This window comes from Taurulus bubalis (assembly GCF_910589615.1).
Source record: "Taurulus bubalis genome assembly, chromosome: 2".
NCBI classification, from domain to species: Eukaryota; Metazoa; Chordata; class Actinopteri; order Perciformes; family Cottidae; genus Taurulus; species Taurulus bubalis.
Genome location: NC_136590.1, coordinates 34,718,442 through 34,735,565, shown reverse-complemented (window position 1 = coordinate 34,735,565; position 17,124 = coordinate 34,718,442). Strand labels below are relative to the sequence as shown.

General features: G+C 40.7%; 2 protein-coding genes across 2 annotated transcripts; one reads left to right on the top strand and one right to left on the bottom strand.

The window, feature by feature from the left end:
• Positions 1 to 1,562: 1,562 nt before the first annotated feature.
• Positions 1,563 to 10,450, bottom strand: LOC306753401 (von Willebrand factor A domain-containing protein 7-like; the record flags this gene model as incomplete). Its single annotated transcript, XM_079237270.1, has 15 exons — positions 1,563 to 3,269; positions 3,892 to 4,185; positions 4,304 to 4,569; positions 4,658 to 4,750; positions 4,904 to 5,053; positions 5,199 to 5,328; positions 5,416 to 5,634; positions 6,109 to 6,225; positions 6,347 to 6,459; positions 6,711 to 6,880; positions 6,997 to 7,183; positions 9,293 to 9,427; positions 9,558 to 9,651; positions 9,908 to 10,174; positions 10,274 to 10,450. The coding sequence occupies 15 exons, from the start codon at positions 10,448 to 10,450 to the stop codon at positions 2,790 to 2,792; spliced, it is 2,892 nt and encodes a 963-aa protein (XP_079093396.1). The 3' UTR covers positions 1,563 to 2,789.
• A 1,671-nt stretch (positions 10,451 to 12,121) lies between these two features.
• Positions 12,122 to 15,884, top strand: LOC306753941 (protein ABHD15; the record flags this gene model as incomplete). Its single annotated transcript, XM_079237854.1, is given in 5 exon segments — positions 12,122 to 12,274; positions 13,986 to 14,477; positions 15,105 to 15,319; positions 15,429 to 15,601; positions 15,604 to 15,884. Coding segments are annotated over 5 exon segments (1,314 nt in total).
• Between the last annotated feature and the right edge of the window lie 1,240 nt (positions 15,885 to 17,124).

Sequence of the window (17,124 nt, the reverse complement as noted above, 5' to 3'; positions counted from 1 at the left end):
CTTTGCATGACTTGAGTTGAAAATAAAACTAAAGCAGATTTAGGTGGCATTCCTTTAAGGTTACTGTTGGCAACAGTAAACACAGAGTCTTTGTTATCTATCATGATCTGAGTAAGAACAGCTCCTGTAAGGGCCTTTCCTCCAGAACCACTGGTATACTGACAGCAGCTGATATTTGTCATAAATACAGTAGAAACATGATTGATATCTCTACAGTTACTCGGCTATCTTAAAATTAAACTTGCTTGACTGCGTTTTCAGCACCAACATTTCAGTGGTGTATGTTATCCACAAATACCACCAAGCTTAGACCCACCCAAGCTCAGCAAGTGCTGAGCTTGGGTGGGTCTGCCTGCTTGCTTGACCGCCAGCAAACCCTCGTCCAGTTACAACATAAAGAAGTCCCCTGCAGGTTACTAAAACACATTTTAAGACATGGACTTCAGACACAACTGGAACTTCCTTTGTGTGATAATATCTGTGAAGTAAATTTGTAATTACTGATTTATTTAATTAGCCATGTTGTTAATATAGCAGCGTTAAATTGAGAATGATGTGGATAAGTAACTTCACTAAATACACCTCTTATTACAGACAGCATTATTAGATTTTTTTATACTGATGATTTGTTCAACACAAGTGATCAGAAAGTACACTTACAGTCCACTGAAGTGTCCCTTAAAGTAAGCTGGTAAGCTACCCTAATAACCTTAACTCTGCTCCCATCATTACCAGCACTGGTGCCAATGATGGGAACCGGATTAACAAGGCTTGTCCTTTAACTCGTACGACCTCTGATTCATTGGAAACAGCTTTAAAAGGACAGAGTGACGAGGAGAGCTAAAATCATACTTCAGTTTTAACTTCATCCTGTTTTTTGTTACCATGATTCGTTTGTTCCAAAGTAAGTGAAATTCCTCCTCTGGGGTGATGATGAATGTTAAACACATCCTGGCATTCCATCCAGTGATTGTTGAGATATTTCAGTCTGGATCAAAGTAGCATTCGGGAAAATACTATTGTCGTCCGAGAGCCATGCCACTAGCATGGGTAAGCAGTGTGTCGACAGATGGTCTTTGGATGCCAAGATGCTCCACAGAATGAATTCATAACTGTAAACTTGATGAAAGTGTGTGAATGGGTGAATGATGTCATGTAGTGTTAAAGCGCTTTGAGTGGTCGGAAGACTATAAAAGCACTTTACAAGTACAGGTCCATCCATTTCCTGAGATGTGGATTGTATTTTTGACATCATTTGAGAGGTTTCAGGCCTTACTGTATATATATATTTGTTCATTTGTAAGGTTTCATAATCATTTTGTTGCCTGTTTTATTCAACCTCTTTTCAGTTGCACCACTTATGACCATTTTAAAAGCCAATATTTTAATATTTTTTTTGTAATACTGTGCCTATGGGGGCTACTGATATATACTAATTGTATTAGTTTGTGTGACAGTGTTGCTGTTGTGACAGTCTGCAGTAATTAATTTGTTGTGCCCCGTGGTTGATAATGTTATCTAATATAACCCAAACTGTATGCTAGTTGAGGTTTAGTTCAGTTTACTTTATTTACTGGATCCCCATTAGCTGACGCCTTAGCGGCCGCTAATCTTCCTGGGGTCCACAGAAAGGACAAAATACATACAAAAACGTACAAAACATAACGGTAAACAAACAGTTAAAAATAATACCAACAGAATAAAAATAAAAATAGTACAGTCAGATACCTAGTGCAGTTGAGGGCTAGTATGTATAATATGCAGTTGAACCATAATTTATACAAGAAAAATCAGATGACTGAAAAGCAAAGGAAAACGTCAAGTGATTGATGTCCTGAGGTGCGCCTTTAATTGTTTTTTGAATGACAGATTATTACCAGTATGAGTAATATGAGGAGGTGTCCTTTATTGCTCCTGCTCCATCCCTAACAGCAGAAGATGCATAATTTGAAGGCCATGGTACCGTCGGTATAAACACATAACTTTTATGAATTGCTCCTCCACTAGTGTGCACTCTAATGATATTGTACCTGTTTGGTTGAGGAGGAAATTATTTTATTGTTCTTCTGCTCCCCAGTGAAACAATGAAACATGATTTTCTTTCATAGGCTATGTCACATTTAGGTAATAACAACCATGGATGTTTGTTTTATTGTATATATGTTATGTATGTAATTACATGTTGCTGCATTCAAGAGATTGATGCTGGACCTGCAGATATTCAACCTAAGTGATACAACACAAACCAATGTATTGAAGGGTATTGATTTCTTACCAATTATGTAGATATCGAATGAGATATTACCCTCTGGTGATGTAATGTAATCTGACACTTCTACATCATATATTTTCTTTCACTTGTTGTCACATTTCTCCCAAAAGGACCACAGTCAACATAAACCCTTTTTATTTTCCGTATTGTGTCATTAGTTATGTTTTATAATCATGTGTGTAAGAAGTGATGTAAATATAATTTTAAATGATACTTGCTTTAATGACCAAATAGATGTAACCCTTCAATCACCATTCCCCAATATAAACAGTAGTAATCAAAATATGAAGGAATTATCCTTAATTGAAGCATCATAATAAAATGTACATGTTCACATGGCTCATGTCTTCATTTTACAACCCCACATGACACAATGACCAGACTGCATTAGTTTTACCTAAGTGTACCTAATAAACTGGCAACTGAAAGTATGTAAGTGATTTTTCCAAAGCCAAAAGAATATTACGAAACACATCTCTTCCTCACAGTAACATGTAAAAGATCAGTTGATCCCCATCTAACATAGTAAATTGAGCCCGAGGAGTGTGATGCTAAAGCAAAGAAGGAAAGACTGAACAGCTCTGGTAGACAAAGACACAACAGCGGCTGCTGTTGTTGGACCCTGAGGGCTGTTGGTGGTTGCAGTTTGTGAGCTGTTGGTGGCTGTTTTCCGGATGCTGTAGAAACAGGAGGCTACATTACCCACCCGATCCACAACCAGCAGCTCCACATCAGGCGAACAGCAAGACGAACTGTAGGACACCAGCGTAATGTTCTCCTTGCCAACAGCCAGGCTGGTGTTCATGGTCCCATTGCCAACGGCCAGGCTGGTGTTCATGGTCCCGTTGCCCTGTCTGAGGCTGACGCGATCGACACCCGTCCCATCAGCCCCATCAGTCACCTGAACAGAGAGCTCCCACATCGATAAGCTGCAGATGTCAGAGCAGTTTGACTGCAGGCTGAGCAGCTTACACACCGGCTGAGTGAAATCAGTCACCTATGAGAAAATGTGAATGAATACAGCTGGTTTTACATCAGTCCTTCAACCAATAAACCCAATGATCTATTCAATGCATCTATTATCTTTCCGTTAATCCGGGCCGGATTGCAGGGCAGCAGGTTTATCAGGGTATGTATCATTTTCCAGCTCTTCCTGCTGTTCTGGGTCTGCCTCAGGGCCTCTTATCAGTTGGACATGCCTGGAGGTCCTCTACTGTGAGGCATTCAGGAGGCATCCTGATCAGAAGCCCAAACACCCCTCCGGATGAGCTCCTCAGCCTATCTCTATTCTCTAAGGGGGAGCCAAGCCACCCTACAAAGGAAGCTCAATTTGGCCACTTTTATCTGCAATGTATTTCTTTCGGTCACTACCCAAAGCTCATGGTGCCAGCCATAAATGAGGGTCAGAATGTAGATGTACCTTTAAAGCGAGAGATTTGCCTTCTGGCTCAGCTCCTTCTTCACCACAATGATCTTGTACAACGCCTGCATCACTGCTGTACTGCACCGTCCATCTCACGCTTCATTTTACCCTCACTCATGAACAAGACCCACGCTCGGGGCAAAATGATGAAAGAATGATTATTCAGTGCCTTTAACATATATTTGTGATGAGTTACCGTTTTAAGGACAGTGAAACGCAGCACAACGTAGTTGATGTCTGCACTCCCGGGAGCCTCGACCTCAATAGTCAGGGTGACGTCAGTACCAGACGGGGTGGTGGAGGGTGCTGTGAGGTTCACTGTACCATTACCACTGCCTCCAGTTTCCAGGAATAAACTGGACGGGAAACTTGAATTAAAACCATGGTCATTGGTAGCTCGGATGCTGAAGTTTCCTCCTGTACCGCTCGTCATCACAGAGAAGGGAACTGAAAGTGGTATTCCTGGAACCAAGACGCTATTTGAATCAGGCTAAAAAAAAAAAAGAAGGAAAACAGTCAGTAGTGTCATATGTAAAAATACTGTGGCATTGCAAACAATATACTTAAAAGTCATATGCTAGTTTTTTAGATGGATGTGTTTTACTTACAGATGTAACAGTCACATTAGATGCTTTGGTGCTTGTGGGGGACTGCCTTTGTAGGATCCCTGAGGAACCATTACTGTTCTGCCCTTTCACAAGCACCACAAACTCCTCTGTTGGTATCCTGTCAAATCTAGCTAAGTAGTCTCCTCCGCCCAGAACCTCCACAGTGCCATTAACCTCTCTTAAGCCCGATGATTCAACCAAAAGGACTTCTGTCACCGTGGTGGACTCACTCCCGGTTAATGTCACGATCAGGCTACCATTAACGCCTTCAAAAAAAGAAAGCAATAAGAATTAAGAAATGTAACAAAGTGAAGCAAATCACTTTGGCATATCACACACTTCTGTTTCCTTTACCAGCTCTAGGACGATTGTCTACAACATCTAAACCTCCAAACGGTCCCTGCGATACCTCCAAAAAGTCAAACAGGAAGTCAATCGGACTCTCACCTGCAAATACAAATGGTTACAAAAGAAATTCAACCAAAGAGGTCACATGCAGAACATAGCAAAAGCATTGTGTGATTTGGAGGAACCAGCCCTTCAAGGTAATGGTTAGTGGTGTCATTATGGAATTCAACTATATAACCATGGAGTACTCACCGATGACCTTCAGTATGTAGGGATTTGTTGACACCATTTTAATTTCCCAAAGTCCAGGTTGTGTTTTTAACTGCAGAGTCTTGAAGTTTCCCACTGACTGGGATGCAGTGATCAATGATCCTGTAGCGTTAGCGCTCTCCTGAGACACGCCTACAAATGAAAGTCAAGAATTTCCACATAAGGAGGCAATACTTGTTCTATGCCAATACACAAGATCAATATACTTTTCTGCTTTCAAATTTTCAGTAACAATAATACAAATAACAATGTAAAATATCTCATCTGCACAGCTCACCTGAGGGACTGATGAGAGTAAAAGTGACTAGGGTCCCAGTGATGTAAACTGTGAGGTTTCTTACTGACTCATCAACTGTGAAGGTGAAGTTTTCAGCCTTTGGATTCCTGGCTGCCTGCAGGAGGGTCACCTAGGAGGTTAAATGAAACTGATGACACAACTGGATTTTTTGGAAACTAGAAAAGTAATTAGTAATGGCCAGTGAGAGTGTTAATACCAAAGAGGAGATGGAGGATTCTGTTAAGATGCTGATGGCCACAGGGAGCTCACTCTTTGAGACTTCAATAGCCAGACCTCCTGACGCCTGAGCCATGTCTATGTACAGCCGGGCATCTGATTTCAACATCCGATTGCCAGATTGTTGATCTTGTTGTTGGCTAACAGCACTTTGTCTACGACGACGAAATCCCAGTATGCCAGTTATCATGAAGTTCACCTGAAAAGAAACGGAGAGAAGACATTTTGTCTAATTCTCCAAACCAGTGGTTCTCAAATGGGGGTAAGTGAATGAAAGTTCATAAACTGAATTGTATATATTCTTTATTAAATCAGACACTGGTGGCACAGCGCTATGTATTACATCTTTTTTTCAACCAAAAATGCTTTGCGCTGGTTAGGGCTGAAAAAGTATTTCACAGGGGGTACATCACTGAAAAAAGGTTGAGAACCACTGCTCTAAACTACAATGCTGAACGTGGTGAACATGAACTCCACTCTTCAAAATGTTAACACTGTCATTGTATGAATTGTAGCATGCTGACACATTTTGTCAATACACTCGTAGACCTGTTATTACAGCACAGGCAGGTTTTTACATTATGTCTTTTGAATTTATTTTTCAGTTACTCTGCATTATCATTTCTACACCATATGCTTTTGTTTTTCTTTTACAGTAAAAGTAGATACTCACCACTGACTTGGTCTGCTCTATGAGTGCGATCACTGTGCTTCTCAGGTGTTGATCTTTAGCGGTTGCATCAGTGAAGAGGAAGATCTCAGAATTACGAGGAGCACCAGTTAAAGCCAACTATGAGCAAGGGAGAACATCAATGCTGCAGAAGATTAACTCTTTGTTCTTATTGCTGCTTCCTTATGTGATACATATATTGCTTCCTTATTTGAGACATATAAGGAAGCAATCACAGTACCTGAAGCCCCGAAAGACTCATTTCTGGAAAATCTCCTCCACCGATTGCTGAAAGTGAATTAATAGCGTTCTTGAAAACTTCTGGGTCTGTAGTCTTTGTCAGCGGCCCAAATTCTGGGGTTCAGGTAGAGACAGGAAAAATACATTATTTTAATCTTCATCTTGTGTTTATGATTGTTGGGTACTTTAGGATTTACAGATACTGTTATTGTTCTTATTGTATTGCTTACATATGATTTGAACAATCATATTCAGTGCACACACATCTGTGGATTTAATTGAGTGAGTTACAGTTCAGCAGACAAGCTGATAAAGAGCAAATGTATACATTTGTTATACATTAGCAAAAATCCCTTTGATTCTACCTGGATCATTGAAAGGTACAAGAATGTAAACTGAGGGTTCATCTTCTGTTCCCACTTTACTGTTGATTATAGAGGAAGTGACGCCCCTCACTGCTGCGATGTCATCGCTCATGCTTCCCGTCGTGTCGATCACGAAACAAAGAGCTTTACCTTTGGAGATTCCCATCATTCTGAGGGATGAAGAGAGGGAGGGTGGAAAAAAAGACATAAGAAATAATAATAAAAAAATGTTTAACTTTGCGATCCACCTCCTTATGGAATATAATATGCAGAATAGATTTCATACTGGAGGAATGGTTTGTCACCAGCAGCCCCTCGAATGTCCTCCAGTAAGTCACTGGTTGCAGCAATTGCCAAGTTGGCTGCTTTCATGTGGAGGTGTCCATGGCTGGCATCCAAAGTGTCTTTGTTGATCCCACCTGTTGGTTCAATCTCACTTGTTGCATCATATTTACCTCCATGGCTGCATTTTCCTGTTCAGCATTGGAAACAGAATGAGAACAAAATGTTTTAGACAGCTTCAGCGATTGCTCTTTTTAAGACTATCCTCTCTTTGAATGTGTGCGCTTTCAGCCCCAGTAGCAACGATGTTTGTCTGTCAGTCGGTTCACCACTAACAGATAGTTTGTAATTAGATTTCAAATTCAAACACATTCTAGCCAGTTGAGTTAGTGATTTCATGGTTTCACGCTGGAAAGTAACAATACAGGCTGTGTGTGTGCCTTTGATAAAACTATTCTCCCACAATGCACAATGGAAACAAAGGGGGTGGGCTGCTCACAACTGCAAGAAATTGAAACTGATCGTGAATGTGTAACGAAGTATCTCCAGAAAAATCTCGACGACAACAACTGTTGCGGTTTCTGTTTAATTGAATTAGCAGAGGCATTTTAAAGACACAATTTGTGGTGGAAAAACATGCATTATCTCAAGCACTGTAAGATTGTGAGGTACTTGTTTCCAATGTCTGTTGCTTTATACTTCTAATTCACAACATTTTACAAGCAAATTTGACTTTTTATTCTACTATATGTTTCTGATAACTTTAGTTACTTTGTAGATTCAGTTAATACAAAATGTTAGAAATACATACATAACTTTGTATCATTTAAGAGTTAAGACTTTATTGAGCCCCAGGGGGAATTCACAAGCTAGCGAGTGGTTTATAAAGTATTAAAAGGTGGTCCACATAAAATTGATGTTGATAGTAACCGCTGTATGAGAGTAGCAGTCATGAGCTAGCCAGTGGGGCATGCTCATGCACCATTTGGCAGTACCTCCACGGGCCACTAGATGGCCCTCTAAGGCCCCACAGTGGGCCAAGGCTGCTCTGACATGCACTAAATGACAGGTGCGGTCTATGTAAACAAAGCACAGAGAAGCTTGCAGAGTTGAGAAAACAACACTAATATATTATGACCTTGTTGACAGTTACATTGTTTTCTGTCAGTTGATTCTTCCTGTATATTATTTCTGTATAACACATTTGCCAACCTCCATTGCCTACATCGTTGTTTTCTTCATACATGGGATAATGACACAGGTTTCAGGAGAGACAGCGAGTGCGATTACTGACAGTGGCAGGCGTGTGGCAAGTCTGTGGCAATTGTCAGCCAGGTGCCAGGACAAGCCTGTTTGGCATGTTAGTTTAAATATATTTAATTGTATTTAGCCGTCTCTTATTGTCTCTTATTATTTATTAATTCAATTGTAAATTGTTGATTAAGAATAAAAACATTTTTAAAAGCTGCCAAGCTAAGTGGGTCGAGCCACATCTCCTGGGAACACCTATTGTTGTTACGTCAGGTCAACAGCAGTAAATCATATTTATGATTTTAGTTGAGTCAACTGAGCCCTCGTTCTCTCTTGCCATCCTTCGAGCAACTTGACTTTACTTTTGTGTTTATCATTAATTTTATTTATGTATGATTTCGCTGGTTTTGAAACAAAAAAGGACAAAATATACTCTTTCCATATAATAGTAATTTAGAACAAGCGGCTAAGATAATGAAAAAAAATCATCCTTTTTAATATATTTTAAAACTATTTATCAAAACGTTTTTAAATACAAGTCGAATAATATCTCCACTTGTCCTCTCCTTACATGTAGTTAGGAGTCGGTAGGTGCCACAAGCTGCCAGTGCCAATAGTGGTCACAGGAGTGCCACGACTAGTGAAACTTGCATCCAGTAGTCAGAGAGGTGTCACTACTAGGGGCCTGTAGTCAGAGAGGTGTCCCCACTAGGGGCCAGTAGTCAGAGAGGTGCCACCACTAGGGGCCAGTAGTCAGAGAGGTGTCACCACTAGGGGCCAGTGGTCAGAGAGGTGTCACCACTAGGGGCCAGTGGTCAGAGAGGTGTCACCACTAGGGGCCAGTAGTCAGAGAGGTGTCACCACTAGGGGCCAGTGGTCAGAGAGGTGTCACCACTAGGGGCCAGTAGTCAGAGAGAGCTCGGCCTTGCTGGATTTTAGCTTTTAAGTTGTGACATAATTGTCCAATTTCATTGGCAACCCATGACATTTCTTTTTGTACTGTAAATTAATTAAATACAATTCTTAACGTAGACAGGTATGTTATTTACCTGTTGGTTTGGCGGCTAAAATAGACACCAAAGCAAAATATCCCGAGGTAAGTATCTTTTCCCCCAGGATATCTTCCAAAATGTTGTTTGTGCAGTCGTCTCCAACACAGTTGCGGCAGGTTGCTCTGCTTTCAGCTGTGGGAAAGAATATTTTAGCAGTGTTTTCTTTTGTAAAATTATCTCTCCATCATTATCCATCTTTGTTTCGGTTCCCTTAGTTTCGGTATAAAGCCAAACACAGACAGGCATTTCCTGATCTCTTTACCTGCGATGCTACCAATGACGGCGTTTGATCTGATCAGATTGGAGTTGGGCACTTTGTTTTCCATTTCTACCCAGTTACTGTGACTGTAGAAGTCCTATTATTTAAAAAAGGATACAAGTTAAATATTTGCAACACAGCAGCATTACTCTTATATATCGTATTACCAAGATCATTATCTTTAAGAATTATTCACTTTAATGATATCTATTTTATTAAGCTGATGTAAAAACAAATTGCAGTGCACAACATTTGAAATTCCCAAACAGTTCGATAGAAATATACTGTCTGCTGAACTTCAGTTTTAGTTCTTAAAATGTAACATTTGTGTAATAAATAACTTTGTTTTGTACCTGTAAAGGGTGCAAGATTTGTCCCAGTTTTTCTCTCGCTGCCTCAAAGTTGTTTATCTTGTTGCTGGCCTTAACAACTGATAGTCCGTCTGTGATGATTTGTCTTCCCTCTGTAAAATTCTCATCGTCAAAGTGATAGCGTGGGTCAAATAAAAAACGAACATCCACTTGTTTATTCTTATTTTGGATTAATTTGATGGTTTGTCGGAAGCTCTTGGATGATTTTGACGCTTCACAAGCAACAGCAACAGACTCAGCAGTCAGACGCTGTGGACACAATTAATGATATTAATAACTAATAGTATTTATTAAAAAAATAAAGACATTGATCATTAAAATAAAAGTATGGTTGAATTTGATCCTCACAGGAAAAGTGAAGTCTTTTCCCTCCGCCAGGGCCAGAGCACGGCACACCTGCGCAGTGACATTTAAGATCGCTCTCTCAGTGATCTCTTGATGATTCAGAGAGTTTCCACTGAATATGTCAAAGCCAAAAGCTCCAGTCTGCAGAAGAAGGAGACCCAACGCAGCCAGCCAAGACATTGCTACACAATCTGTCAGAGATAAAAACCACAACAACACAGCTATTTTTTATTGTTTATAATAGATGGTCTGTTAGACTTTAATATTAAAGTGACCCCCTTATAGAGAACCCTGAGAATCACAGTTTCAGTTATCATTTCCTCTTGATGATATTTTACTAAACTATCCATCCATTATCTGTAACCACTTGTCCTATTTAGGGTCGAAGGCAAGGTCACAAGACTAGCACAGGACCGACACACAGAGACAAACAACTCTTCATGCTCACATTCACACCTTAGAGTTCTCTAATTACCTTTGGATCACGGGAGGAAGACGGATCATTCCTGCATCCTCAAAAATCCAAGACGTGGAAACAAAACACTTTAACAGTGACTAAATTGTTTTGATATTAAATAATACAAATACTATTTCTAAATGCTTTTACATTATCTAATGTAGTCACAACACACTCTTGCACCATTTATTTACAAGCTGATTCATGTAAACAATATTACAATCTGAAATAGTTTTTTCTTGTATTACAAATACTGAACAGATATGGATATACTGTACCTTAGGTCTTGATGTCTTCTTGTTGACTATCCATCATGACAACTTCCTTTATATTGCACCAAGTGTAAGGAGGAGTCAGTGATGGACAGGCTAGACCTGTTGCCTTGGCACGATACCATCAAGTGGCTTGTTATAAAAAACAAGTACCCACATTCATTTAATATGATGAGATTAAACTGATTGATAAAAGCAAACGGGGTTGTTTGTATTTCTTTTGGACGATATTGTTTATATTGAGTTACTTCGGTTGATAGGGTCTGGGAGTAAAATAGAAGCACACACAGGTACTAAGTCAGAATATTTGTATTTAAGACGTTAAAAGTCACCTGTACTTTTGTAATTGAATGAAATGTGTGTCCACTGCAGCTGTATTTTTGGTGTCTTATGAAACCATGATGTTTGGGCACGATATGTGCAGGACACGAATGATGACAGGTTGTTTGAGAAACCTGATTTTCCAGTAAATGTACATGTCAGCAGATAATGGTACGTGTCTGTTTGTTTATTTTATTTCTCATCGTGATATGAACTAGTTTTTGCAGTAATGTACCTGACACAAAAATATGTATGTCCGATGGTACAATAGAAGGAGGAAACTACTGCCATTCACGGCTACCCAAGTATCATAACAACTGGAAAGACTTTAATTTTTTTGCATTATTAAACGTCACAAATAAAAAGATGCTTACGTTTTTGTCCAATGTTGTGTTAGTGTATTTGCACTGAAAGTGGAAGCTGGTTCCACAGAAGAGGAGCTTGATAATTGAAAGCTCTGGCTCCCATCCTACTTTTTAAGACTATAGGAACCACAAGTACCACATGTTTTTAAAGCAATCTGATGCAACTCACAAACAGTTCAATAAAGGAATACTTGTCAGTGCATGAATCGTGCATCGTTCATGCATCTACTGTGGCACTGCATTAGCAAAGAGAAACAATAGAGATTCCATGAGAAGTATAACTGCATCAGAAATGAGCCCCTGAACAAAAATCACAATGGGACCAAAGAAAATAGGACATTTTGTAAAAAATAAATCTTAGTAATCTTAGTAATCTTACAAAGGTAGCGCAAGATTACTCTTTGTGAATTATTTCATGGAGACAAGAAAAAAATGGATGCTGACAATAGAGAAAGTCCAAGTCCAACACCTGACAGACAAACTTTCATCAGTCCCCACAGTGACAACTACAGAGACACAGACTCTTCCTGCCAGTGCCCCAGACTTCTGCGTCTCTGCCACACCCTGCACCCAGCCAGACAATAACCTGGTGCCTCCCGATACATTCGCAGAGCTGCCAACAGCCAAATTTGCCCATTCCAGCTAGCCTCCAGTCAGCCTGAAGCCTGCTTGCGGATTCAATTCAACCCTGTAATCCCTAATTTCAAAGAGTTTAATGACCTCTCAAAATTAAAAAAAATCCCAGGAGAAAGAGGCAAGGGAGCCTCACCAACATCATTATTTGTTATAATGGTAACAATTTTAATGGTATGTTAATGTTGTATTAATAGTCATATTATTGCATACCTTTTTATTTTGATGCTTTGGAAAACTTTCATGCAAATGCATGTCACGGAGGCCCTCTGTAGTGACACCTCTCAAATCATATTCTGTCACCTAATTAGGAATTGTAGCTGTCGACCAAATATTGTCAGATGAGACTTTAATGCTCTACAGACAGATCTATCCACTTAAGGTTATGCTATCACAGCTATACAAATTGTGATTGCGATATCATTCTCTCCAATCTAAATGTGAATGTACATTGTGTGTGTGTGTGTGTGTGTGTGTGTGTGTGTGTGTGTGTGTGTGTGTGTGTGTGTGTGTGTGTGTGTGTGTGTGTGTGTATATGTGTGTGTATATGTGTGTGTATATGTGTGTGTCTGAATTCTTTAATTTTCACTTCTCAGGACAGGTTGTGTGAGAAACCTGTTTTTAAATGTAACTGCAAAAACATTGTTGTATGCATGTGCAACAGTATAATTAAAGGTCTGATAGAGGACAATACTCTGTGACACGAATCATTGCGTCAAATTCAAGTTTTCAAAGTGAAGGTAAAATTCATCAGTGAATAAATCGCAGTTGCTTCAGTCCTAAAAACTGTCCGTGATAAAGGAAGTTTTTCTAAATCATGACCAAATCAACAACACTATGGGATCAACTTGAAAAGGGAATGAGAATTTAATGTTAATTTTAAGACCTCTTTAGTCAAAGTAAAAATTACAAAGACTTCTGAATCAACAATCCAAACAATAATCACTAGTGAACTAGAGGATGAATGCAAAAGTAGTAAAGTCGGACTTGCCAAGGTCAACGGCTGTAATCATGTTAGCAATAATGGGACAGATTTATGTGGCCTGTGTTTGCTCACTTACTATCTGAACTTGTGCTTGCAGTAAATGATTTATGGAGGTAGAAGAAAATGTGGGGGGAGGTGGACCAGCAGCAGGACTTGAGATACAACAGTTTATATGACCCGCTCTTTTGTACACTTACAACCTATTTGTTTGTGTTTCTTTGTTTGCCAATTGTTGAAGACTTCCCTTTACTTCTTTTAAAAAACTGGTAAAAGAAGACGACTATCCAGATCATCAGTCAACTTGCGAGAACTTCACTCCGTTACGTGATGCAACAAGGGAGGAGTTTTGAGGAAATCACAGCACGCCCAGAGGAAACATCGGATTTTATATTAAACTACAATCTTCTCTTTATTTACCAATGGCATCACTTGTATGGGATTATTTGCTCTGGTTGCTTCCATCACTGTTTCTTCTGCTGCTGTATCTGGCTCTGCGCTGGCCCAGGATACATTGTTGGACAAGACTGGCAGTCAGGGATGCAAGCTGGAGACTCTGGGTTATTATTTGCGTGATCTTGGAGCAGCCGCTAGACAGGAATGATGTAAGAGCATGGACCAGGGAGCCCAAATCCCCAGGGGAAGATAGTTTGTCTGGGTCAGGTCAGGCCTTAGATGGTCACAGGCTCATCTGCTCATCTGCACTGTGCTGGCCAAATATCTGCTCCACCACTGTGGCTCTCTGGCCAGGCCGAGACTGGCCTCCTGGCCCAAGGGAGACCCCCACCTCCAGACTCTTTCCAGCCTGCTATGTGGACAACAGGGCGACACGTTACAGTTCACGAGAGACAATCTGTTACTGAAATACGGGGGTATTGTGGCTCTGGACTGGGCGGTGGGAACAAGACTGGATGAGGTGGTCGAGAGGAGGAGGTGGGAGGGCAGGAAGGAGCATCAGTCGGGGGGAAAGTCGCTAGGCTGCTTCACGGCGACGCCTCCTGTCCTCCTCCTCATACCTGAGTCCTGGGGAGGGATGACCCCCCATCTAAAGTTGCTGTGCCATCAGGCCATGCATCTGGGCTTTTATGTGGTAGTATTTCATGCTCGAGGCACTGCGGGATGCCAGCTGACCACAGCACGACTGACTGAGTTTGGAGACCCAGCTGATCTTGAGCAGGTATTTAAAGAGGCCAGGCGTACGCTCCCCTTATGCATTTTATCTGTAAAAAATATGTTTTATTGTGATTTGATTGAACTATTGTACATTTTCAGTCATTTCATTTGCATAATGACCACTATTTTAATGGTCTAACTTGGTCTTTTGAATTGTGAGCATTTCCTGTTTTATATCATTGTAAATAAAATGCCTTTGTGTACTAGACATCACTTTGTGCTCTGGGAAATACAGATTGACATGTTTTACTTTTTTGTTTTGTTTCAACCAATATCAAAGCATTCAATAGACTAATGGATAATTATTTGCAGCACTTTATCCAATCCAATAGACAAGTGTGCACAAAATATAGTGTTAAAACAAAATAAAAGGCTGAAAGCCCTGCTAGCAGCTCTGTGTGGCTGCTAATGTGAACAGTGCTAACATGCTCACAATGACAAGTATAATGTTCACTTAACAATCATCATCTCGTTTTAATGTTGAAATAATTCAGTCTGGACCAAAGTGGTGGATGAAGAGTGACATTGTTTTCCATAGCTGCAGTTAGCGTGAATAAACATTACATTTTGTTCATTCAAAGACTTTATTTTACTCGACAATGGAGAGAACTTTGATGTCTTCTATTTCCAGGCAGTGGCTTATGTGCACAGCCGCCACCCATCCTCTGTAATGGTTGCAGTGAGTGAGGGTTCAGGCTCAGGGATTCTTTTGTCCTACTTAGGGGAACGTGGATCAAGTTCATTCCTGACAGGAATTCCTCTCCAGGGACAACTGTGGTTTGAAACAGCCATGCCTTCAATGTACCGCTGGGGCGTGTTGTTTCACCGGAAACTGCTGCTCAGTAGGTGAGAGATCTTAAAGCAAAATGAAAATGTATTAATAGTAGTTTTGACATGCATGGAATATTGGGCAGGATTATTATAACTTTTTTTCTTGACATGGCGCGGTCATAAGATACGCAAGTCCCTTCAGAGGAGTCCTGGACGTGGATCGGGCCCTCAGCTGTTCCTCCCTCAGAGACTTGGAGGAAACACTCTCCTGCTCTTCGGCCCTGCTTCAGCAGAGGGCCCCAAGCTTTCCAATAAGCTCTCAAAATCCTGGACTGAGCACAGGATCTCATTCCCCGCGGGTCTGGCGCCCTCAGTGGCCTGGGCACTCGGAGAGAAGGCTCACCCAACCAAGGACTGGGACAACTACTGGGAGAGGAACGAACCACTGAGAGATGCAGATGAGGTGGCGGTCCCTGTGCTATGTATCCGCAGCCGTGACGATCCTCTCCTCCCGCCTACCTCCACCCTGCCCCTCCCCCTTTTTCAGAGCAATCCTTATTTCCTTCTGGTGCTGACAGACAGAGGACGGCACTGTGGGTTCACTCTGGAGGCCAGAGAAGAGATGGAGGGCTGGAAATGAGGTAGAGGAGAAAGGTAACTGGAGTCATATTGCAGTTTTGGAGTACTTCAGAGTAGTGGCTGATTTCCTGAAAAGGGAGGAGAGGGATGCGGAGAGCTCTGAAGGTCTAAGAGGAGAATATAGTCAGGCCGGACAGAGGAGCAGGACCAGCAACATGGCTCCCCCTCGGAGGAGGCGAGCCAACATTATCAGGAAACAAAGACTGCAGACACCTAAAGAGATCAGTGTAGATGCAGAGGAAGGGAACTTCACCTGGAAGAGGTCTTACACACGCTGAGGAGGAAGAGACGGTGGGAGATGAGATCGGCAAAGACAATTGGACAGTATTTGTAGTACCCCTACAAACGGAAAAGAAAATCAGCTAAATAAGGACACTGGACTGCTTGATAGAGGACACATGACCTTTGGTAAACCAAGCAAAAACCACATGGTCTTAGAACAAGGCTTCACTCGGTTGAATTCCAATTCTTCTTTGAAAATAAAAAAAGGGTTTAAAAAAGGATTAATCTAGAAATGTCACCGACTAAAGCAGGAAATGTAGCTCCTATGAAAAAAATTACTATGCAAATTAAACAAGCAGTTCATGTCCATACATGTCAAGAGTAGCACTGTATCCATTAAACATAATAACTCAGGCATACATAACAAACAGTATAAAATAATTAAAATATTAAGGTTATTTAGTCAAAGTTTGTTATTTTTCAGCTTTTAAATGACTGTCGACACAAAAGGGACAAATAAATATTAAAATTACTTTATTACAGATCATTCTTTATCCAGTAGCCCTCTTCCAACAAAAAATAGTAATTACAAACAAAATATTACATTTATCCCCTAAACATTGTTTCTCGATTTCTTTTATACATTTTAAATCACTTTGTCATCTGTAAGGAATAGCTTTTCTCTTCTGCTATGCGACATTCAGCTTTTTGCACAATCTATACAATTTAATACAGTTTAATACAGGTCTCTGGACTACGGAGATAAAACAGCAAGACCCACCAAATGACAGGAGAGATAAAGGGAATACTGATAAACAGACTGTACAGAGACGCAACCCTGCCTCCCGCCTACTTTCAACCAATGGCAGCCATCCCTCAGCAACACTGAGGGGATCACAGTAGACTCTTTAATCTGGTCAATCACTTGTGCAAGCAGTGCAACTGATCCAGTTCAGAGTGACCCAGGTCTAAAGCTAGACTCTGCCCCGACCACTTCGCCAAACCCCTGGGAGTTCTAG